The 25480-nt window shown below is 39.0% G+C and overlaps 2 protein-coding genes across 2 annotated transcripts in view; both read left to right on the top strand.

The window, feature by feature from the left end:
* The window catches only part of cntfr (ciliary neurotrophic factor receptor), a 257452-nt gene extending 246240 nt beyond the window's left edge, over positions 1–11212 (top strand). Inside the window, exons 8-11 of the mRNA XM_083929421.1 lie at positions 139–207; positions 460–580; positions 7542–7668; positions 9733–11212. Coding sequence (XP_083785547.1) covers positions 139–207; positions 460–580; positions 7542–7668; position 9733 — 318 coding nt within the window. The 3' untranslated portion in view covers positions 9734–11212. The remainder of the gene's footprint in view (positions 1–138; positions 208–459; positions 581–7541; positions 7669–9732) is intronic.
* Positions 11213–18458: 7246 nt separating this feature from the next.
* On the top strand, positions 18459–23686 carry tmem267 (transmembrane protein 267). Its single transcript, XM_083929988.1, has 3 exons — positions 18459–18478; positions 20302–20767; positions 21143–23686. Exons 2-3 carry the CDS (start codon positions 20360–20362, stop codon positions 21476–21478), a joined length of 744 nt encoding a protein of 247 aa, XP_083786114.1. The 5' UTR covers positions 18459–18478; positions 20302–20359; the 3' UTR covers positions 21479–23686.
* Positions 23687–25480: the final 1794 nt, after the last annotated feature.

Here is a 25480-nt window from a genome sequence, read left to right as displayed (position 1 = left end):
ATAAACAGTTGTTTTGTTAGCTATTGTATCAATAGATTTCAAGAATAAAATAGATGTTACTTTAATCAATGAACATTAATCAAGTGTGCTGTTCCCTGATCCAAACTGACCACCTGCTCTCTTATATTGGCTGTTTAGGTGGAACTATCTGATAGCACCTCCCACACCATCACGGATGCCTATGCCGGGAAGGAATACATCATCCAGGTGACATCTTCTGTTTTGCCGTTATACCTGACTGATCACTTAAGATCTCATACAATCCATACTGAATTTCCCTTTGTCTGCAATAGCATTCATCTCAAAACTTGGAAACAAATGAAGAAATAAACATATTATGTAAAATCATGTACTATTACATGCCTTTGCTTGCCTGTATTCCACTGACTTTTCAAATTATATTTAAGCCTATTAATGAATGCTTCAAATTGTACTAATTACTGTCCTTGTGTTCAATAGGTGGCTGCAAAGGACACAGAGATTGGAACATGGAGTGACTGGAGTGTTGCTGTCCACGCTACGCCCTGGATTGAAGATCCTCTGCCTATCACTTCAACAACCGAAGTGGACTTTCCTACTGGTAGGTTATAGTCTCAGAACTTTATCAGTAGCTGTGTTTCCATTTGAACTAGGCGTGTTTCTATCCCCTGGTTTTGAGCAAATAAACTGGGCTGCATAGCTCTATCAAAAGGTGGTGCTATACGCTACGCATGTACGCAAATAAAAAAAGTAGAGGTTGCTAACCAGAAACAAAACAGGTTGCCTCGTTCATCTAACCACATCTACAAGAGAAAAATGCAAAGAGGTTTTCAGGAATGTGTTTCAATTGCGCAAGTTGTAATAGTTCTTTGATGTCACCGTGTATCAGCCCCATTTTGAAGCTCCCCTCAAGCATAAAGGCTTTTATGACCATTTGAGGAGGTTTTTATTATATTTTTGGCATTTTTATTCAGCTTGTCTAATGCAAATCTTTAAAATGTATATTAAAACACAGAGATACGACTTGGCTAGTTTTATGAGATTACAATTCATGAATGAAAAAACGTTGTATTTAAATCTGTAGAAGACTAAAAACAAACGCTACAATGTCATGATACAATTAGTCCACAGCCATGCTAGTGGATTTGTAAGGCTGTAATTAGGCACAGAGGTTATTTGAGCTAAGCCCTGGATGCAGCAACAATGCCCTTGCAAATAAGATAGCGGAGGGTGAAGAAAAATGTGTAACATTAGGCTTTATCCCAGCACTTTAAACCTGGTAAGACAGACTAGTTCAAAATTCAACCTATTCTGTAGTTGTTAAGAAATTTCACTACAGACACAAGTAGTGGATCACTGCTGACGCCCTACAGGTTCATGAGATAAGCATAAAATCAAAATATGAAAAAGACTAAATGCAAATACGTATCTGGCTTGTCTTGAATTGTTAATGACTTAATAATTCTCCAAATATGCAAATTGACCAGTTCAAAGAGAGAGAGATTAAGGGCTTACACTGTGTGTCACATTTTGTATTTAGAAATATTACAATACTATAATGCAGTCTGGTTTTATCATTCTTGTCATCAAGTGAAAAATTCATTGGGAGTAGTAGTATTCCTACAATGCTTTTAACATTGTCCTTTGTGCCCACGGCTGTCACGCAGAAAATTTCCTGCACCAGTTAGGTATGAAATTAAGTTTGGTTAATAGCTTTCTTTATCATTAAATTGAGTACACTGTAAGCGTTTGATAGCCTTGAACTTTTAATGCAGCTTAAGCTAAAAGATCCAGCAGCCTCCAGACAAATCGACACACATCAACCTGATCGCCTGAACATCGCCTCGGGGAATCACTTTGCCATCTTTTAAAAAATGCTCACGTCCCTCCCACAGCCTCAGATTAGCTCACTTACAGTAACAGCGCTACACTTTCTACGTTTTATTTATGCATGAGAAATGATCATTTAGAAAATTAAATTCATTGCACAATATTATATTCTGTGTGTCCCTTGAGACACGTATAGTACACACAAGAACAAAAACTGTTTCTGGGAATGATCCCTTTGGCATCCCTTCAGCATGTGGCAGAGATCAACGATGGCTCACTTGTCAAATCAAAATCTCTCAACGCACCGGTGATCCCTGAACAACAAAACATCCATTCCTAGTCTGAACACTCTTCTGTACTCATCTCTCCGACCTCGCTGGAATAGCAACTCATAGTCACTGTTCATTCCTTTAAAGGTTTAGATTGCTACCCCGCAGTGATCATCTGGAGTGATTATCTACACCTTCACCATTTGAAAATAAACACAAGACTACTATAAATAAAGGTGCTTTGTGTGTAGTTACAAGCTACAAGTGGTTCAAACGTTCATGCCTGCGTCACCACTTTGCAGTTAATGCGGTGCAGGGTGTGCTCCTGTGACCACATCCTCGTGATGTCACAGCGTACGGACCACACCCAGAGTACACTTCTACATTATCTCAACAAGCCGAAGACTTCAACCACTGGAAGTTGGCAGAATATAGAATAGAAGAGAATATTGTTAATAACAGCCTAAATCTACTTTAACTATATTGTTTTTTTACCTGGATTTTGCCTCAAACGTCACATGCATGGTCTAGCCATTTGATTGGTAGAGATCATTGGGTTGTGTCCAGCCTGGGAATGGTTTACATCCTTTGTATGTTTTTAATTTTAATACTGCTTTTTAATACTTAACTAATAATAATCTCAGGACTCTATCAAATTGTAAAATGTGATTTTGAATACAACTTGTAGATTATATTACACACTGAACAATAACATATTTTTCCTTCCCTTATTATTGGAAACCATTTTGACTGATTTCACTGTTCCCAATTTAGTCCTCAATCCAAACCTACGCCATTGCATGTCAATATATTGATACAGTCTCATAAGTTAGCTGATAATTTATCAATTGTGCAACATTGCTTTTAAATCAAGCAGGTTATTGGGAAGAGCTCTGCTAAAGCTTTGAAAGACTCACCGAAATGAACCCAATTTGAAATCTTTCTAAGAAAAACGACCTGTTTCTCCCCCTCGCTGCCTGTCCATTGGTTTTACAGTCCAACAGTGACTCCTGTTGTTCATGAGCAGCACTGCACACTGATCATCAGGGTCAACACAGAATGTGCTTACGCATGCCTAGAAACACTCACATGCCAAACAAAACACACAGAACATGCAGCATGCTCCTCACACACACACACACACACAAACACACATAAACAGTGCTACACACACAGTGACTACCTCTGATAACAATGCAGTGTGTACACACACACACACAAACACTGACTCAGGACACAGTGTATTATTCTCACTCCCAAGAAAGAACAGGAGGTTATTGGGATTCTCCTCATGCCTCGTCTCCTCGGTCCAGCTGTGGCTTCTCTGCTTCCCTTCCCTCTCGACTTGACTTTCTCTATTTTTTTCTTCTTCTTCTTCTTCTTCTTCTTCTTCTTCTTCTTCTTCTTCTTCTTCTTCTCTTCCCTCTTCTCCTTTCCTCTCACTTTCCTGTCTATTGATCACTCACTCTTTCTCTTGCGCTTATCTCCCGCCATCTAAACCCTGTCATTTTCTGTTTTCACCACCTTCTTTACAGATGTTCTCACTGAATGACTGATTACATCTGTTACAACTGCTTTGTTAATATATATGAAGGCCTGGTTGTTGTCCCCATTTCTCTTTATTTTAAGATAAAGAAGTAAGAAACAGTAGGTACTTTTATGTCCACCTGTTTTTAATGCTAATATCTCATTTGAGCATAAACAAGAAGGAAATACGTAACCACAACATCATCCATTCAAGTCCAAACAGAGTAAAAATGGAAAAAAATCAGTGAAGTAATTATTCCATTTGCACTCTCTAAATTGAAAGATTATACGTGAATCAGAGTCTTAACCAATGGGGAAACATAGACAATATCTTATTTCCTGTTCACAACTAGACCAATAAACACCCAATGTTGAGCCGGAGACAACTTTTTTTTCCAGCTGTGTAGCTTGTTAACATCTACACACTGACGAATATATCTTGGCCACTCAGTTGAAAGGGAAATGAATGGACTTCCTGTGACTTATTGATTATGTAGCTCACAGTCTTACACTTTCTCTATTTCCTTTATGTCTTGCCTCTGCCACATTTCCTCTTCCTCCTTTTTATTTGTTTGTTTCTGTTTTTCTCTCTGCCCGCATCAGCAAGAACAGGTCGCCCATACCTCCTGGAGAGTTGCACTTAAGGTGCCTGCTCTGTTTCCCGGCATCAACAGCCTCATTTCACATCAGAAGGACAGCCCAGTGACAGACAGATGACATTTAGAAATCCCATCCTCAATGATCGGACCATCCCTCAGCAACCACATTCCAGGCAGCAGGCTTTAAAAAGTTGCAGCCATCCCTTAGTGTTGCAGCAACCATCTAAGATATACGTTCCTGCCTCGCCCACTCTGTGAGACAGAAACTTGACACTGTCTAGCACCAAGCAGGCAGCACCAGATATCACTTCTTATATACTTCACGTCTAGATCTATTTATAAACGCTGAGTTTCTGTTTAATAAGCAGAAACCACGGCAGCTAAATGTTGAAGCAAATGCCTTAAGGTACACCTTTGCTGCATGCTGGCTGCAGTTCATAGGAAAACCACTACGTATTATGTCATTAATGCACCATAGGGTATTAAAAAGGGAGGGGTTCAATTTCTCCAATGTTAGGGGGTTGGCATAGTTGTAACACTTCTGAGGTTTGGATGGACATAGATATGTCCCTGCAGTATCATATGAGTTAAAACATATCAGTTTGTTTGTTTTTTAACTGAAAAAGTCAAAGGTACAAGTCTGTATACAACATTAGGACAGAAGTTTACTACAACTCCAAAGGTGCATTTTTGTGTGTGTGTGTGTGTGTGTGTGTGTGTGTGTGTGTGTGTGTGTGTGTGTGTGTGTGTGTGTGTGTATGCACGAGAGAGAACAGAGAGAGAGAGAGAGAGAGAGAGAGGCAAGCATACTCAATACAATGCAAAAAAAAACACTTCACTTCAGGCCACAAAGGAGGTCTGCACACTGTTAGGCTCCAAATAAATAGTTTATTTCTCTTTTTCTCTTTACAAGGCAATGTTTCGATCTACAAGAGCTTTCCCAGGAAGATCTTCTTCGGGAACATCTTGTCAGAAGAAATAAACTATTTATTTGGAGCCTGACAATGTGCAGACCTCTTTTGTGTCCTATTGAGCTTTTCGCCACACCGAACTAGCTTAATAAAACGTGATTTTTTTTTTTAATAACTGGAAATAAATCAAATGTAGGGCCATGAATAAGCTAACAAACATGTTTATCCAGGAGACTCCTGTGTTTCTGTGCTGATGATATCCTAAAGAGAAAAGTTGGCTACTGTGTTGAGAGCATCATGAAGCTACAGTATGGATTATCAAACACATTTTCTCAATCTCGTCTATTACACTGGAAATACCCTAAAGCCTCAGCCATCAATATTATCAGCGTAAACGGGCAGGGTAGTTGAAATTGAAGTCACTCTGCAAATTTATTCTTATTAACTTTCCCTAGTGCGTTCTTTATTCACCCTCCTTGTTTTTCTCATCATTCGTCAGATCCCCCCCTCACTTCTCCACCTGCCTGCTCCGCTCCTTCTCCTCCTTTACCCATTTTTCTTCACCACTGTCGTGACTGTTGTTCATCAACCCCCCCGCCCCCCATTGTCTTGTCTCCCTGTCCACAACTACCTTGTTACATCAATGTACACCCCATAACTGCCTCACCTTGTCGCCATCACATTATGTATGCATAATATTTATTTCCTCCACCACTCCAAAGCAGAATGTTTCACTCTCTCTCTCCTCTCTATCTGGCTATTTCACACCTGGCTGCTTCTTCCCGACTCCCAACACAGTTCTACACAACAGTCATTAATTGGAAGGAGAGGGAAATCATATTATCTTTCCAGTCACAAAAATGATGTGTGTTCTAGACCGAGCTGCAAACAGTGTGCATGAGTTAATATCTACTGTGCTGCCTGCAGCTGTAGCAACAGCCCTGTTTTATACAGCATTACATCGTCATATTTTTATTCGTCAAGCTATGTAAAACCAAGCACTAAAACAGCATAAGTACACTGTCATTGTCAGCATATTTTATGTTTTCCACAAGCTTTTAAGTGCAGGTACCAATCCCATACACTGGAACATAACTGTGTTGGCTGGCATCACCAGACTAATTCGCAAAAAGTGTTTTGAACCTCTCTGTTCATTTTCGTTTTCCAAGGGGAGTTATCAACAGTGCAGACAAAAATTCCTTTGAACACGATTGGATAGACCTACATCCAATCAGAGCAACAAAACATGACCTACAGCACAACCATCACAGCAAAGAAACGACTTAGCACTGAACGATACATGTAAGTTGAGGGGCGCTTTGTCCGTTTTCGAAGCAGAAAAACGATGGCGGCCGGGTCATAAACTCTCTCAAATCACAGCTAAACAGTACACTAAAATATATATTTTTTATAGAAAAATAGTTTCTGAACACATTTTAGATGTGAAATGGGCATTACAATAACAGGATCTTGATTCATATATGATCAGCGCTGCCTAGTTCAAGTTTGATCTGAGTTTTATGAGCCTGGTAAGCTGAGGTGGATGGAATAACTACATTTAATCATGACGCTCCTTTGTGATTCATTGTATCAAACCCCCCCTCACATGAGATAAAAGGCTGTGATTGGTCTGCCCAGGGCATGGCCGGCTGGAAATCTGTATGAACGGGAGGGGTGCCAGACTTACATGCCAGAGCAAATGAAACATGAGCTCGGCAGATTCGTCTGGATCCCAGGGTACAATTTTGTGACTTAAATGGGAATGAGATGGTCTGCAGCTCTGTTTATATGCTGTAAAATCCAACATCTACAGCATATTATGGGTTTGTAAATGGGTAGATTTTTAAAGTGTGCATTAGACCGTCTCTTATCAGCAGGATATTAACTGCGGCAATACTTACCCCCCCCCTTTTGGTACTTTATTCACCTTCTGCTCTATTCACCGTCTCCTTTACCTCAGGGTTTTTACCTCGTCCTATCTTTCCCTTTCTCATATTTTCATCTCCATATTTTATCTGTTTTGCTATTTTTCTGTCCCTCCCTCTCTCTCTCTCTCTCTCTCTCTCTCTCTCTCTCTCTCTCTCTCTCTCCCGGTGGTAGTATGAATGAGATTTTTTTTTTTTTGTCCAGCTCACTTCATAGCTGCCTTGACAAGTCCAGTATTGATTGTGCTTGCAGATTAGAATTGATTCCACTCTGCACTGTATTTTCCTTTCTGTTTGGTTCTTCCCGGTATGATGAGCGTTCTTCAGTGTCCATTCATCAAAACGACGTTTTCTGTGTTTTGTCCATTAGGAACAAAACAACTGTTTAACACTGTATGACCAAAAAAAGCAAACTAAGCGGAAATTCCAAGTAGGGACTTAAATCAGTTCATTAAAAATATGCTCACTATGGTGTATTGTGTTTTCTGATTGGTTTTCCAGAGACTAAGACCTCCCCCATACCGTCCTCCAACGCACCACAAAAGGCTGAACCTCCAGTGGGCAGAGCTGCCAGGCTCCTCACATTTTTCTCCCCTTTGCTGTTAGGAATGCTGCTGCTGTTCATGTGGTGAGCACACACACACACACACACACACACACACACACACACACACACACACACACACACACACACACACACACACACACACACACACACACAAACAATCGTGCACATTTCTAGTAATGAGTTTACAACCCCTCATCTTTGAATTGATTATGAACTCAGTCACTCAGTCACATATTGGCAAGTCGATGCATGTCTATTGATGTCAAGAACATGTTTAATAGAACAAGAGCAACAACGATTGGGCGAGTTTGTTTTACGACCCAGCGGGGCGTTTTTCTTCATATTTTCTGCAGAACCCCTGGAGGGATCGAGGTAAAAATCCAATCCAAAGCTGTCCCATTTCATTAATTTAACAGGTTTTACTCTGTAAATCATGCTGTAATAGTAGGTCTCCTGTCGAAGATGTTGAATAGCTGAATGTCTTGGTTTACAAACAAAGGTCACTAGAAAGATGTCCAAACAAGAAATGGTTTTTGCATCATATTTGATCGAAAGAGAGACCCTGGCAAACAGCGCTCCTGGAGTAACACTTTAACCAAATGACATGAAACATGGCTGCATCTTCAGCTGAACACCTGCTGCTCATTTTAACCACTGGAGGATGCAGAAAGCCAGTTGGATGAATATGCTAAAGACACATTCATGCCAATATCCCAAACATACCCTGTAGTACAGCAAGCCCAACTTGTAATCTGCTATGTGCTGCTAACACACAGTATTATCTCTCTAAATCATGATTGAGGGAGCACAATTGTTTTCTGTAATACAGGCCAATGCTAGTTCATGTTCCTACTACACTGCAGTTAAGAGGAAAATATCCTTCGGTTTATCTGACAGCTACGGTTAACATCTCCTTTACAGATTAAGATTTAGCATGATAAACTGTAATGCATAGGTAAAGATTAAACCAGTGGTTCCACCATAGGGACATATTTCTTCCTACATGGTTTTATTAAAAATAATTGTTTGAGGCCCAAAGTCCAAAAAATTAAATCCATTTTGTGTCGCTGGAATTAGTGACCCCCCAGATTTACCTTGGGACCCTTTGGGAGGTCCCCATCCATAGGTTGGGAATTGGTACTTTTAGTCAAGTAAAAGCTTAAAGGAAACTTCTGTATTTTTCAACCTGGGTACAATTTCCTCATATGAATGTGCTAAATGTGACAACACTTTTTTGAAATCGATCCATGCTGCAATGTGAGGCAACTAAACAACATTAATGTACGTCCGCAAAAAATTGTTTCTTTTTGCCACTGACAGGTTCAGATCTGACTATATAATTGAAAGGACCCTACAGAGAAATAAAATGTTTTTCTGTAAATTTCGCTTGATACAATCATGTCTAATGTCCAAACCAAGGCTCGCTCACAGAGAAATCTTAGTTCTAGGATCTTACGAGACGTGACCTGACTCATCTACTTTGTTGAAATCAGCAAAATATTCCGCTATTGAATATCTTTTAGATAACAGAGATATTTTCTCAGATTCCAACACTACACATCCTTCCCTGCGCTCCTCTCTTTTTCTCTCAATCACTGTTTCCACCGCTGTTTTATGGCAACAAGTCCCCTCTCGTAAGATTTTTAGAACGAGACTTCTCTGTGGGAGAGACTTTGTTAGACACAATAACAGACCAAATTTGTGAAAGGTAAAGAAAAACGTTTTTTCCCAAAATGTAGGCAGACACTGTCAGTGGCAAAAACAAGCATGTCCTTTTAGTGGACATACATTGATGGCGTGTAATTGCCCTATAAGATTACATTACAGACCATTTTGGAGCTGTCGGCAGCAACACTCTCGTGTATTAATGAACCTATTTCAAAAATGATTGTGCCCATTAGTTACTTAGGTACAAAAACATGGCAAAATGGGGTCCAGGTTGAAAAATACGTTATAATAAGTTTACCCTTTAAGGACGGACTGATAGAAGACAAAGACACACATATACGACCAGTTTGAGTACTAACTAGAAGAGGCCAATCACAAATGATACGCCTTAAACAAGTTCAACCAAACAGTTTGCAGCATATGATGTCTAATTTGTGCTTGTGTGTCTTTCTCCAGATGTAAATGTCTTATTCCTGAAGGGAGGAAGAAGAGGAGGAGGAGGAGGAGGCTCGTCTTTTTTCTATTTTGCACATGTTTCAAGGATACAGTGCATCGATCATTTCTGTCCATCACACAGTTACTCACCGAGATTACTTAGACATGAAACCAGACGATGATAATGCATTTCAGCATTTTTGATTAATGGTGACAAGGAAATTCTTCAGAGGAACTTTTGAAAGCGGCTCCATCAACAACAGCAGCAGCAGCAGCAGCAGCAACAACAGGAGCAGAAGCAACCACAGCAACAGCAGTCAACTCAGCATAGACAGTCTTATATTACCCCCTGGTGGCCTTGATAGGCCACAGCAGACTTTGTTTGGCAGACAACAGTTTGGTTTGGGAATCTCCTCTCCTCAGTTGCTGAAAAAAATTTCCTCATCACCTTTTTGTTCTTTTCCTTTTTAATCCATCCTGTATTAATTTTCACTTTCTTCTTAAATTGCAACACCGTACAGATAAACACGCACACACATATAGAGCATTTGTGCGTGTGTTTATGTGTATAGCTACTGTAGCAGTCCCCATACAGCTAAATCATCATGCCAAAGACTCAGCTTCACATCCCCACCCCCCAACACCCAACAAAATGGTTTCCAAACAATTCACTCAGCTTCCTGAAGCCTGTGTCTGCCTTCGCTGTGGGTTAGAAAAAAACAAAAAAACACAAGTGTGTGAGTCTGCACACGCCTGATTGACTCAAACAGTCTACAAATGAAACTTGGGACAAGTCTGGGGAACCCTGCAGCTCCTGTCTGTGTAAACCTACCATTTAACAAGGAAGCCACACACAGTACTCCATCAGACTCTGGATCTGTCGACTCCGACGACGGAGGGAGTTGCTTATTTGAATATGAGGACTAACACTTTGGAGAATTTAGTAACGGTAGTCTGGCTTATTTAGACGATTAGCTTTACACTCTGCTTTCAGCGACTGGCAAAGAGGACCTGGATTGTAAAAGAAAATAATAATAAAGTGGATTTGAGACTGAACAATTCTTTGCCCACCCTTTTGTTTCAGTTCCAGACAACGAAGAAGGTGGTTATTGGAACATTGATATGAACTATGTTGGTTTTCCATTCTGCCCTGTGCTGTAAAATACAACTACACAAACAAGTTTGCTTTCCAAATTCTGACGCCTTGACAAACATGAAAAAATGTCTTTTTGCAGTTTACATTTCGATAGCCAATATCACCAGTTAATATTATGTTATTCAAAGGAATATTGATGTGTTTTATTGTATTTTTTTTTAATCTTATGGACAAATAATACAAACACACATAGAGGATTTTAGTTTTTTCAGACATTCATAATGGCTTAATTCTCCTTGATCCTATTTTGTAAACTATGATATGTAACTTTAACATTGAACAAAAAGTTTATTATTTAATAATAATAATAATGTATGTATTAGCAGTAGAATGTCGTAACCTGTACCTGGGGTCTTTTTTATAGATGTATATACAATGACAGGTTTCAACCATTAAATGTGACCATTTCACAATGAATGATGACACACTGGCCTCATACTCATTTTGCCTTTCTAACTGATACACTGAGAACACAACAGGGCTGTTATTCTTCTCCCTCTGACCGAGTGATACAGAATATTTTCTCCTTATAAAGCACGATGAAAGTACAGTGTCTATGCTGGGGTAAAAGGCGTTCTTTCTTACAGTCATGATGCATTTCTTACTTCTCACATTCTGACATACAAAGGCAATGCTTCATTTCAATGTTTCCAAAGCAGTACTTGTGACCTTGCATCAAACTTTTTCTGTGTTTGTCTTGATGGGAATCGTATATTTACAAATTCAGATGATTTTTATTGGCATTGTATGGACTATGGTACTGTTTGAGTGTGATGGATCGCTCTCTCTTCACTTCAATGTTCTTTCCTTGACACCTAAACTGTATCCTTTCAGTATGGCAACACAGGGGATTTGTGTCCATTCTTTTTTAATAGATTTCCTTATGCCTCAATCATTTGACATTGAATACGTCTCATGCTGTGCACAATGATGCTAACTGAGAAAGACACTGATTTTAGCAACTTTGAGAAGTGGATTTATAAAAGAAAGTGTTGTTTTTTTTACCACTCGATCAAAGGTTCAATGTTAACATGCTGATGTTTAGCATGTTCACCATAGTAGTTCACCAGCTGATGTTTAGCACGTTCACCATAGTAGTTCACCAGCTGATGTTTAGCATGTTCACCAAAGTAGTTTAACGTGTTAGCATGCTAACATTTGCTTAAAGGGAAGAGCTGAAGTTAGTTTCCTACTCGATCAAAAGCTCAGTGCTAACATGCTGTTGTTTAGCATGTTCACCATAGTAGTTTAGCGTGTTAGCATGCTAACATTTGCTTATATTACCACTTAACATGGCTAAAAGAACAGCTGAGGCTGGTTGGAATGGCATCAGGTACTGTATGTTGTCATAAATCAAAGTATTGGAGGATAAATTTACTTTTGACCTGATTAAAGCACTAGTGGAAAAGTCAGTGGATGAAAGCAATCACAGTTCATTTTCAGAGCATGAATCTCGTGAATCGCTAAAACCCAAAACTTCCTACCAGCAGGAGGAAAAGTCAGTAAGATGAATTTTTTGGGCAACTTGGATATTTGTAAGAATCCATCCATCCGTTACTCCGGTTTGGACTAAAGTGTTGGTTCAAGACCAACATTATAATCCTTAAAGTCATGTGCTACCCTGGAAATCCAGAAACACTGCCAGCAAATTTCAATTTACTCTGCAGCTGTCTCTGGACACATACCGTTGGAGATCACTAACTATATCAAAAAATCCCAACTAACCAATCAGTTCTTACTATCTGTTATGAGCGGGCGGAGCCAATGACCACAGTGCTGCGTCGTCTAAGTCATCACATTTGTCATTGTTCTGATGGTCGTAGTGGTATCCAATTGCGTGAAGTGGTATTTTTGAAAAAGGAAGGTACCCAGTGTGAAAAATGTGATGCCAAGGGGTGACCGCTGACCCAGGGGCCGTACGTGATGATTTTGGACTGAACATGTGTTAGAAAGACACCTGTATGATCATCTGACTGCTTCTTTCTTGCCCCGTGTTGTTTGAGAAGTGCATTTTTAAAGGAAGTCATAAAGTCACTCTTGAAACATTCCATCTAATGTCAAAAATAATAATTTCTTCTGCTCCCACCACCAAAAAACATTCTGCAGCGCATTGTTCCTTGGGAGAGTTGCTCAAGAAATTCTTCTGCATTGTTCTGGAGAGAGTTGCTCAAGAATTTCTTGAGATACTTTAATCGAAACCTTGTTAGTCATGCTCACTTAATATACAAGGAGAATGTGACAGCAGCATTTTTTTTTCTTTTGTCTTTTTTCTTCTTTATGTGTGCCTCTTAGAAATGCAATGATATTTCCCTAACCTTAAAGTATAATCTCACTTGATTATGACTTGATGATATTTTTGTAGCTTTGGCCTCCATCTCTAGTGTTTTTCTGGCGGGATCACGAGAAACACGAGCATTCAGACAGGTTTTTAACAAGCATGCCTATAAATTGGGAGTGTTTGCAACAGACTGTTACAGCAATAATTTTACCCTTTATTTTCTGTACCAAAGACATTTGGCTAAAGTGGGGCTTGTTTAAAAACTGTATTCTCATCTAACTGCGCATGTTTCTTACCCCATCTGCCATAACCATATTCAGATCTGGGCAGTTAACTTCCTCACAAAAATACATCAACATTCAACTTCATTCATTCAACACGGAAATAAGAACAGCAGAGATTTTGATCAAAACTCTCCTTTTGACCTTTAGCTCTCCCTCTCTGTGCCTCCCTCTCTCTTTAATCTGTCTCTCTTCCCTCTCTCAAGCTCTTTCTCGCAATAGTCTGACAATTTCTGGCAGGCCCAACGTGGAGGCCGAGGACAAATCAATACACCATCTAGCAGCTGTCAGCTGGAGTCCTCTGTGAGTGTGTGTGTGTGTGTGTGTGTGTGTGTGTGTGTGTGTGAGTGTGACTGTGTGAGCGTGAGTGTGTGCACGCAGACAAGTGTGTATCTGCTGCCGTGGGTATTGCATTCATTACTCTTTCCTTCCTTTCCTTCTCCCGTGGTCCGTCCTTTCTTTTTTTTAAACAAGGTTGTCAATGCGAACCCAATTAATATTTACATTGACAGAGCGTGAAGTGAACAAGGAGGATAAAGAGAGCACAACATAAGACTGGTGAGGACACATCTTATGTCTTTGTCGTTCTTTGTGTTGTAAACAGTCAGAGACAATACTTTTTGCCCTTGTGGTTAATAAATAGCATCATAGAACCTTTCACTTGATATTTCAACTGAACTTTAATTAAAGGCAGTTGAAATGTTCAGCCGTGCTCCCTTCATCTGCAGCACGATGTGATCCACATTAACCTCTATATGGGAAAGAGAGAGTGAGAGAGAGAGAGAGAGAGCGAGAGAGAGAGAGTGTGTGTATGTGTGTGTGTGTGTGTCTGTGTGTGTGTGTGTGTCTGTTAGTGTGTGTGTGTGCGTGCACGCTATCCAGAGCCTGTCAGTTACAACAGCCTTCCTCTGCTCTAATGACTAGCTTGACCTTTCACTGATAACTAGATGAATGACACAATCTCCCTCTCACTTCTGCCCCTCTTGCTACCTCTTTAAACACTCAACTTGCGGCTTCTCTATCTTCACTCCGTGACTTCCTATATCTCTCTGTTTTACAACCCCTGTCTCTGTCTGTTTGTCACACAGTGTTTTTAACTTTCCCTTGCGTGCTACTTATCTACAGTACAGTACTTTTCTCTTCCAAACTTGATCCTTTTATGGTTATTTTCCTCTTCTAGGTATTATTTCACATATTTTTGATGCCACATATACATTTAATACATCGAAACATGGCTCATTATGTAGACGCAACAACTGATTGATTGATTAGTTGTTATCTATCAAATTAGTCGTTAATCGGTTTAAGTCATTTTTTAAGAAGGAAAAAGTCAAAATTCTCTGGTGACAGCTTCTTAAATGTACACTTTTAGATAGTTAATTGCTGTGGACAAAACAAGACATTCGAGGACGTCATCGTGGGTTTTGGAAAACACCATGGACCAAAACACAAATGGATTAATCAACAATGAATGCAGCCCTAATTTACTCCTACTTTCAGTTTTTGGCAATCATTTTAAACATATTTTTTTTTTTGGTGCCATACACACCCATGAGTGTTATGTGAGTGTGAGTCTGCCAATACTTAGCCACTCCTGTTTGAATTGAACAAAGATTCAGTGGCCACTTTATTAGGTACACCTGTCTATCTAATCTAAATCTAATACAATCCAACGCAACACACACATTTGGATCGTAATGTTCAGTTTTGAATGACGCTGTCAGAGAGGTATTCACTAACTATATATCTTTATCATTGAGGTTGTAGTTTGCAGTGGCGTTGAACTGGACTTAATTATACTCGCAAATTTCTGCATTTGACCAATGGAGGGCAGCAGAGCCAACCTCCTTCACTGTGCACTGTCTATGGTGCTGAAACATTCAAACGGTCTCTAGCTCTGCGCCTCTGTCCATGGTGCTGAATAATTCAGACACATCCCACTTCTCTGATTTAATTTCTCCTCCGTCCTCATGTGACTGGCAAAATTACGTCCACCATCATGATGGATGGTCCAGGTCCTTTGTGCAAAAGGGATGAGTGGAGCAGAATATCAGTATGTCACATTGCATGAGTAAATATCTGACACTCTGCTCGGCCTGGTGTTTATAATCCAGATGATGTTTACCTCTCAAATCCACCAATCACAGGACTGTTTTATTCAATCGCTGAAAACACAGCAGCACACTCGTCATCTCTGACATCTATGAAGTACTGGAATTATCAGTCAGTGCCACCAAATGAGAGCTCATGTCATGAATCATGTTGCCATTCACCACAATTACCTGCTAGAACACTGCTGTCCAAGAAGTTGCTCACTGCAGACCGCGGGCTCATTCTCCAAACAGGGGTGATTCTTGTGACTGAATTGATCTTGTCAATCTCTTCAAGAACTGACAAAATGGACAAATATGCAAGCTTGGTAAGTCGCTTTGTGTCTGAACATATTTGGATCTGAAAAAGAAAAACATTCCAGGCATTTTTGCCACAGGTTCATCCAAAACATAAGCAGATATGTTTAGTTTAGTTTTATAAGGATAAACTCTCCATTCAAAACACACACACATATATATATATATATATATATATATATATATATATATATATATATATATATATACTGTATATATACCTGTATATACGTATATAAAGAAATCAGGGATTTTGGAGCTCAATGGGATGATGAGGAACAAGCTGTCAATGGAGAGACAGAGCTTAAATAGCAAAAAAAGCAAATCACTGATTTAATTTGAAATTCTAAATTACCTGCAGAATAAGTCATTTAGAATAAAGAGAACCAGGCTCCATAAAACGTCCTTTTTAAAGGGAATACATTTTTTTCTTCAAGATACGATCTTGGATCTTTAAAAGAGACATTATTAAAATTGGATTTTACATTAGTGTTGAAATTAAAATGTATTGCATGGCGGGTTTCCACATTTGTGCTGACAAACCTGTTTAAGCCTACAGTTACTGTGTTTGCTGAATTGGAATACGGGTGTCAATACTATCTGCCAGTCAGGGTTCAATATTGAGATGATTCTGCCTGTCATATTCATGAAATGAAAATACTATTGGTTACTGGAGACCGTAACTAAATCAAAAGCAACATTTATTTGCATGACAGCCTATATACTTTACTGTTCATTATCTTAGTCTCAATAACATTTAGAGCCAAGCTGCAGACAGGCGCTTCACAATAGTCACTATATGCCATTAGTTATAGTATGTAGATAGTGTAGTTACCGTGTTTAGTGCCCAGTCATTTGTTTTCATTCTGTCGTCTCTTTCACCCTCTAGTGGTGCTCCCAGAAACTGCAGCCACTAAACGTGAGATCTCTTCTGTAAAAGCCTTGATCCAATGACTCTGCTGACGCTACACTAACATCACTCTTCACATCCAAAGATGTACACCTATTAACAGATACATCGGCCTCTTAATTAAATACACCATTAACAATTCCTTTCTCACAATATGTGTTACTTTTTCTCTACGAATGCTGACGGATTGCTGTTCCTTAGCTATGATAGCCTAAATATCTATTTGTACGGTAACATTTTTTTTTTTTTACATTTTTGCAGAAGAGAGTCTTACTTCACTTTACGCAGTTTGAAGTGCATCCTGTGCCAGTTATAGACCGTTACAAAGAGGATTATTCACACACTTGAATATTTCCAACTTTTATTGGAGGTTTAGCTGCATTAACCTCTCATTTGGCCATTACCTCAAGTTCTACTCTTCCTACTACATGATTCAAGAAAGACCAGGAAACAAGACTTCCAGTGTCTATCAATGGTGCTTAAATAATGTTTGGTTCTGTAGTTTGGGTTAATGTTTAATGCTATAGTCCTGCCCACAGTACCAGTCAGGGCCATTAATCACATCAGCCACAGTGGAGCATTAGGTGATCCATTTATTAGCCCCTTCAAAATGTCTCAGACTATTGACATGTAGAACAAAATATTGAATAGGCTTAAATATGAAGGCTAACGTAAATATTTAATGTAAAATTGATCAAAGCTGTGCAAAACTGAAAGGCTGACCCATGACCACTAGACGCTTAAGCCCAGTCAGTGTTTACAATTATAGACCTAGTACAAATGTCAGTGTTCTATTGTAATTGGACATTTTTGACGTTTTTATAATTCTTCCCTCCTTAGAAAGTGAGACAAAGCTGCCACTCTGCAGTTTGCCTACTTAATTTTCGGTGCTGCTTAGAGTTATTTTTTGTGTTAAATTCATCATGCTACATGGTATTTCCTAATAAGAAATAAAACTGTACCAAATTTTCTTGAAATAACCAATTAAAAGCCCCACAAAGGACATTATTGCGTGAAGATTTCACCAGTGACCTGTGAGTGGCAGCACAGCGCCGCCGACCACCAATACAACCACACAACACAACTGAAGAAGTGTCAATTTGGAAAATCTTTGAAAAGAGAAGCAGTGATGGGTTCATGCCAGAAGGAGTGGGACACACATCCTAAAGGAAGAAATTCTTATTGCATACAGAAATCAATTAATGTGAAAATTAAATGGAAAATGCAGAAGAGAGGAAGTGATTTTCTCAAGATTTAGATCACTGGATTAAAATAAAAAAAATTAAATTAATTAAAATTAAAAGATCTTTATTTAATGAATAAGTGCATGTCAGATTAATGTGATACATGGGATGTAGTTGAAAATGTTGAACATTTAATCAATAATAATAATAATAATAATAATAATAATAATAATAATAATAATAATAATAATAATAGGGAGTGCTTTAGGACAATATTTTGTTTTCTTAAAGACAAATATATATAGTTTGTTTTTTTCTTTTACATTATTATAATTATTATTATAATTATTATTATTGATTGATTTGGTCTTTGAATAATCTAGAATACCTAAAGTCTATAAAGCCTGGTGTGACACACTCCGGTACAGTAGGAGGCGGCGTGAAAAACGTCGTTTGCGACCCACCATAAATTAGGGAGGAAGAAGAAGACAGAAGCAGCGTGATGCTGGCGTACCCCCTACCGGTTGGACAACCAATGCAAGGCAATGGGGTGAGTATCCTTATCTTTATCAACCGGTTTATCAAAAATGACTTCATAAACATTCGAATTAGCCAATGCAAAGTTGAATTACACGTTCTAATTGCGGGCAAAACGTGCCAGGTTGTGTAACTGAAAGCAGTTATGACAGTTAATCGTGACAGCTGCTGTCCGCCGCCTACACAAAGAAGCTGCTGTCACTGTTAGCCACTTAGCTCCGAGCTAGCTGTCATCGTCACTTATGTTAATTTAGCTAACGTGTCTAAAATGTCTTTCCTTTTAAAAGGTCCACCGCTAACGTGCGATTAAAGTTAGCAGGATAAAAATGACGTTAACCACTGTTAGCCTCGCTGACGTTACAGATAACCGGGAAGCTAACAGCAGGTGACACAAATAACTAGCTAGCTAATTAAAATGTAGCACCAGGGGCACAACGTTAGAAAAGACTGCTGTTACATCAGCAGCTAGTTACCAGTTGCTGATGTAACAGACTATTAGACTGCCGGTTGAGTCTGTGCTACATTTCACTCGGTTGCGTGAAAGACAAAGACCTATTTTAATGTTCCCCCGAGTTCAGAAGACAAACACACAACAGTGCTCTCAGATGAACACCCTGTGTTTGAGTGAAGGAGGGAGGAACCAGAGTATATAAATGTTGCCTCAGGCTGTTCCTTCATTGTTCATGAAGCAGTGAGATTTTAAATGGTGTCTTTGTTAGAACGCAGTGGTAACCCTTAGCACTGCTGTGGGCATAGTGTATTGTCCAGTAAAACCATTTGAAGGGTCTTCCTTAGCCAATTGTTGTGCGGATGATGCACCTTCTATGGTAGGGAGCAGCCCTGTGTTCCCTCAGCCCTGTGTTCCCTCAGCCCTGTGTCCCGTCAGCCCCGTGTCCCCTCAGCCCCGTGTCCCCTCAGCCCCGTGTCCCCTCAGCCCCGTGTCCCCTCAGCCCCGTGTCCCCTCAGGTCTATGTTCCCTCAATCCTGTGTCCCCTCAGCCCTGTGTTCCATCAGCCCTGTGTTCCCTCCCTCAGATTTATAATAAAAAAAAAATTTCACATGTTGTTTATGTGTTATTGCAGATAAAAACATAGTGGGCTGAGAGAAAATAGAGCCTAAATTTGATAAGGGGGGAATTCCATGGAAATGAAGAAACTTGGGGCTGATGGAACACAGGGCTGACCCCCCCCCCCCCCCCCCCCCACAATATTATGTGTTTTAAGTGTAATGCTCAATGTGTTGTCATACAGACTTATTGAAATCGCAAGAGCATATTTATTATTATAATGCAGAAACTGCACTGAATCCCCCTACTATTTAGTTTTATTCTTACTCTGTATAAACAAATTCGCTTCATTGTGATGTGGGTTGTGTTCATTGCGTTTTATTGTGTAATTTTTCTTTATTTGTAATTTTTTATATATTTTTTTTAATTTTTTTTCTTGATGCACAAAAACCTCACTGGAAGTGTATTAATTGAATTATAATTAAACTATCTGTATTTCTTTATTTATAATCTTTATTATATATTAAATGAGGACATGTTGCCAGGAGTAAAACAATCTTCACAGCAAATTATTTTTTATTACAAAAACGTATAGTTATTACTTATACTATATGCATTTTTGTGCATGTATATTGGTTACACATTGGCCCAAAAAACGTACTTAATGTGAGTGTTTCATGCATGAGAATGTAGAACACTAATAGAGTGCACACAATAGTTGTTTCTGTTTGATGTCTCCCTTCATGGCATTTCTTGCAACCCAACCCCATTTTTCTTCCTTATCGTCCTCTCAATAATCCCTCTCCTTCCCTCCTTCCTTTCTTCCCCAGTCTACCTGACTCTTGCTGACCTTCAGTGGCGATTGGCCCCCCACAGCCATCTGTCGTCATGCAAGGATTCTACTCCAAGCTCGATTCCTCCCCCTCCTCGTCCCCGTTATTGGGGGCGGGCCTCGGGGGAGACGGTGCTCCCGTACCTCTCAGCCTGGCTGTTGAGACGGAGAAAGCTCAGGCCCTCCTACAGACATTCAGCTCCGCCTCCCTGCTGGCTTCGGCGGGACTTGGGATGTTCTGCGTGGTGGCAGACCACGGTCTCCAGCTTTCTGTCATCCAGAACCACCTGTGGCTGCGTGCTGCCTTGGACAACGCCACGCATGGATTGGTGGGGCTGTGGTCATGGGCAGTTGTCATTGGACTAAGGAAAAAGAGTGATCTGTATGAGGTGCTGCTTGCCGGTCTTCTGGCATCAATCATAGACCTGGATCACTTCTATATGGCTGGATCCCTGTCACTCAAGGTAAGACCTGCACCGTTACTGAGTGTTCTTCTTCTTTCTGTATGGTCAGATTTATGCCAAATAAAGAGGAAAAATCTTTTCTTTTCTGAAATGCTGATCAGTTTGACTACATCTAGTAGGCAGTCCATATTTTCAGTGAGTCAAGAGATGGTCAGCGTTTGCCATTTATTCATAGTCTGTAGGTGTTTACATAATGATGTGTCCGTCTGGCATCTTTTATTGTGTAGTAATATTTTTTGTGTGTCGACTGAAATCAGCCTCCTATGGATAAGAACAATACTAGAGAACACCATAGATTATTAAAATACATATTTTTGGAGTGTATTATTTTTAATATTCAAATAATCATTAATTCCCTCTCTCACTTTCTTCCAGGCTGCTGTCTCGCTCCCCCAGCGTCCTCCTCTTCACTGTTCCTCTCTCATCCCCATCTTCTGTCTCTCCCTCCGCTTCCTCATGTGGATCGGACGCCTCAAAGACGCTTGGTGCTCCTTGCCGTGGATGCTTTTCATTTCCATGACGACACACCACGTCCGGGACGCCGTGCGTCACGGCCTGTGGGTGTGCCCGTTTGGCAACACGGCACCGCTCCCCTACTGGCTGTATGTCAGCACCACAGCGACACTTCCGCACCTGTGTTCAGTGCTCATGTATCTGACAGGAACCAGGGACGTGATCTCCACCAAACACGGGGTGGCCATCGATGTTTAGCAGTCATTGATCTGGTATGGATTTCCTCTGGGTAAAATGTTCTTGGCAGTGTTTAAAGCAACTCTTAGATACTTGAATTACTAGAGAGAGCAGTATGGTACTTGACAGATGATGCTGAAAGATGAACTTCAAACTGTCACTATATGATGATGGAACGAGTACATTTGGGGTCTCCACATCTGTAAAATAACAAATTTGCTTTTTGAAAAAGGAAACTTTTTGTGCGAGTGCCATCCGTCTTCATAACTGTTTTCAAGTGTGGTGTGTATGTAATGACCCTTTTAAAGCTTTGACATATCGTTTCGCAGAGGTCTGCCTGTTGTCTGTTTATCCACCCAAACCCCGATCAGGGACCCAAGACTTTGTTTCTTCATTTCTTGGCCCCTGAACTCTTAACTAGTCATCACCTGAACTCTTAACACCGTCCTCGCCCTAAGAAGGAACACTCAAGGAAAAGTCAACCAAAGGTCAACCACAGGCTATATGACGCTGGCATATTGTGTCAGTGTCAACTTCACCCTCAGTATATAACCACTGTTATTCCATCTGCCATAGTAGAGAAGTTGAATATATTGTGCACTGTAGACTGAGTTTTAAATCTATGACATTCCACCATTAATCACCACAAATCAAGAATGATATTTGGCTGTCAGCTTCAGTACTATCCATCTATCGTCTCTCTGCCACTTCAGCACTCTCATTTGCTGTTTGGATGAGCCTTATTGTCCAGTCACAAATACACACAGGCACAGTGACAGCATTGCGTCTACAGTAAAACCAGGTTTAACAGTTGGATTAGCTGCTCGAACATGTACCAGTTCTTCTGGTTTTACTTGTTAAAAGGTGAAAAAGCTCCTTTACCGCGTGCATTTATCCACCTGGACAGTGAGCTGGTCCGCTTTAAGTATTATTCTCAACCGATTTGGCTCAGTTTTTGAGGATGAGGATGAAGATGAAGCGACAGATGATATTGTTGGATGAATGTATGGTGTCCCTATGTGACCTCTGTGCTTTACATCAAGCATGGAAACGATAAGGGCCCTGAAGAAATGCTGTCTAATTATTCTTAAAGTTTAAAACATTCAAGGGAATTATCTGTTCAATAGTGTGTCCATTCCTCGTCATGTCATCTTATAACTTGTTGATATTTATATAAATATAAAAGGAAAAAAGATGTAATTACTGCATTAACTTGCTGTAAATTGTTCCATTGCAGTTTTTGTTACGACGATACTGTAATTAAACGATTGACGCCGTACATACTGCACTTCCCAGTTAGCTTTTCAGCTGGGAAACATGACTTGCAGAAGGACACAGACTTTTCATCTGGGAAAACATGACTTGCAGAAGGACACGGACTTTTCAGCTGGGAAACCATGACTTGCAGAAGGACATGGAATTTTCAGCTGGGAAACCATGACTTGCAGAAGGACATGGAATTTTCACCTGGGAAACCATGACTTGCAGAACTTTTCATTTAGACTATTTATCACACTTGAATATCATCCACTGAGGCACACAACATTTAGAGGGAGGAAGTCCTTACACTTTCAGATGTAGACCCATCACACAAACTAATTCCTATTGTTTACTATGTTATGATGCATAAGAATACTTGGTAATAGAATGGATTTAATAGAATTTAGGGAGTTCTAGTTTTTTAAATGGATTTAGCATAAAAGGGATGGAGAACTCCTGAAATACTTTCTAATAGTCTGCTTCTTTTGGACACATTTTGTTAATTTTGAAAACAACAAATCACAGTGTTGTCAAATACTAAATATTTACATAAATTACAGTTTTTTTAATTAGTTTTCTTGTGAAACTGCTGATGATCGTAAGGTTGTAGTGACGCTTGCTGTCCACTAGGTAGCTGTAGTGAGCTGTAGGATTTCACAGTTTGTTAATTTGGTACGAATGAAGTCCTTAAATTTGAGAAGTGTGTTATAGGGAAAAGACAATGTGACTTAATGTTTTGGTTTATTATGGTCTGTGGGTATTTTGCTGCTTTTGCATTTGCATCTGTGTTTTACTTTAGAAAATACTTCCCTTTTATGGATTTGAAACTATATTGGAAAAACTGTAAAACACCTATTTCACTAAAGTGAATTTTAGAAAGATAACACAATTGCTGTCGTCCCATTTAAGTTAGCATCTAGTTAGGATTTTGAGTAAAACAATCTTATTGCTGCTATTTTACGTTTACAATGTGACCTTCATTAATGCAATATTATATTGAATTTTGCACTCTAAGTTTTGTTGTTTAAATTATGTTTTATATTTGTTGAATATATTTTTCATGACCGCTTTGATTTCAATAGTAACAAAGTATAGATAGTAACAAAACAGTTTTAATGTGGTGTTCTTTTTATCTCAATAAAATATATCCTATGTATTTAATGTGCCCGTGCGTCCGTATATGCTTTAAACAGTATTTTATTCACAGGATTTCCTCAGGTGGACAAGGACTTTTTTCATTACTTCCTTCGGCATACTATACTACGGCTTTTTTTTTTTTTTTTTTTGACTTTTGCCACACACTACACTGACCTTTTGAAGATGCTTTATTGCATCACACTATATATTTTTTTTCGGCCTACTATTCTGTTACTTTTTCCAACACTATACAGTACTAGAACATTTTATATGCCATACTTCTGTGTAATTCTGTGATTTTACATACTATTAACATACTATTATTACTTTTTAAAATTAGTTTTCTTTTCACATAATGTACCAAGTTTTTTTTATAACATGCTGTACTGCCTTTTTTCGACACGCATGCAGGGTGTTATTTTTTTAAACACGCTATACTATGATTTTTTTCAACATACTTTAGTATGACTTTTTCGACAAACTATGACATTTTTGGGACATGCTATGACATGCACTACTATTTCTTTTTTGGACTGTTACTTTTTTAACATAAAACATTATGACTTCATCCTGCTATACTACAGGGTTCCTACACAGTATAGAAAAAGTATGGAACTTGATTTAAGTCATTTCCAGGTTTGGATAAGTTTGGGAAAAGGGAAAGGAATTTCACCAGACTACTATCTCCCTTTCTAAAATAAAATACATTAACGTATACAAATCAAAACCAGCTTACTAATGCATCATAGATGACCTGTAGATGATATGAAACTAATCAAGCTGGCTATGAAAGGTGCCCGGTAACCACGGTTACCGTTCGCTGTGCGACTGCAATTCTCATTTATTGAATTTCTTCCATACTTGTCTACATTTTATTTATGATTTATTTTCACTTATTTTATTTATTTACAGTAGGTTTACTCCATCTAAAGCCAATGAAGCACAGATTTGTGTTTTCTTCTGTAGCTCCTGGTTAATTGTTCAGTTGTTCATCCCAACTGTCTGTAGTGTTGCAGGTTCACAGTTATTAATTGCACTCTTTAAGCATTTAGCTTGAATAATATTGTGTGTTGAACATGTCTCCGTTTGGAGTTCATTCACTTATCTGAGCTACAATACGTAGGTTAAAATGTCTTGTGATTACTTGGCAACATAATGGCATACATAGTTAGAATTTAACATACGTGATAAAACTGGATTTTAAAACCATTAGTTTACATAATAAGAATCAAACAATTGATATACAGATGTTTAATATTGACCTAAAAATCCTCTGAGGAGCCTGGAAATTTGAGTGTGAAAAAGTCTGGAATTTTGTAATGGAAAATGTGTAGACTTCTTTTCAATAAATGATGCCATCACTGTTTTAGACAGGCTCTGCTATGACTTAAGCATGATTTAAGCATTTTTGGACCTATTATATTTTTACTTTTTCTGACTTTTTTCACATACTATACTATGACTTTTTTTGGATAATTTTTGGAGACACTTTTCCTGACTTTTTCAAGAAATTATGCCATGATTGGCTATCCTATGACTGATTTAAGCATTTTTGGACATATATTTTGACTTTTTTGATAAACTACACTATGACTTTTTTTGTCTTATTTTTTGGACACACTTCTC

Source organism: Echiichthys vipera (genome assembly GCF_963691815.1).
Source record: "Echiichthys vipera genome assembly, chromosome: 16".
Taxonomy (NCBI): domain Eukaryota; kingdom Metazoa; phylum Chordata; class Actinopteri; order Perciformes; family Trachinidae; genus Echiichthys; species Echiichthys vipera.
Note: the sequence above shows the minus strand (reverse complement) of the source record. Positions and strands in the feature narration are given on the sequence as shown.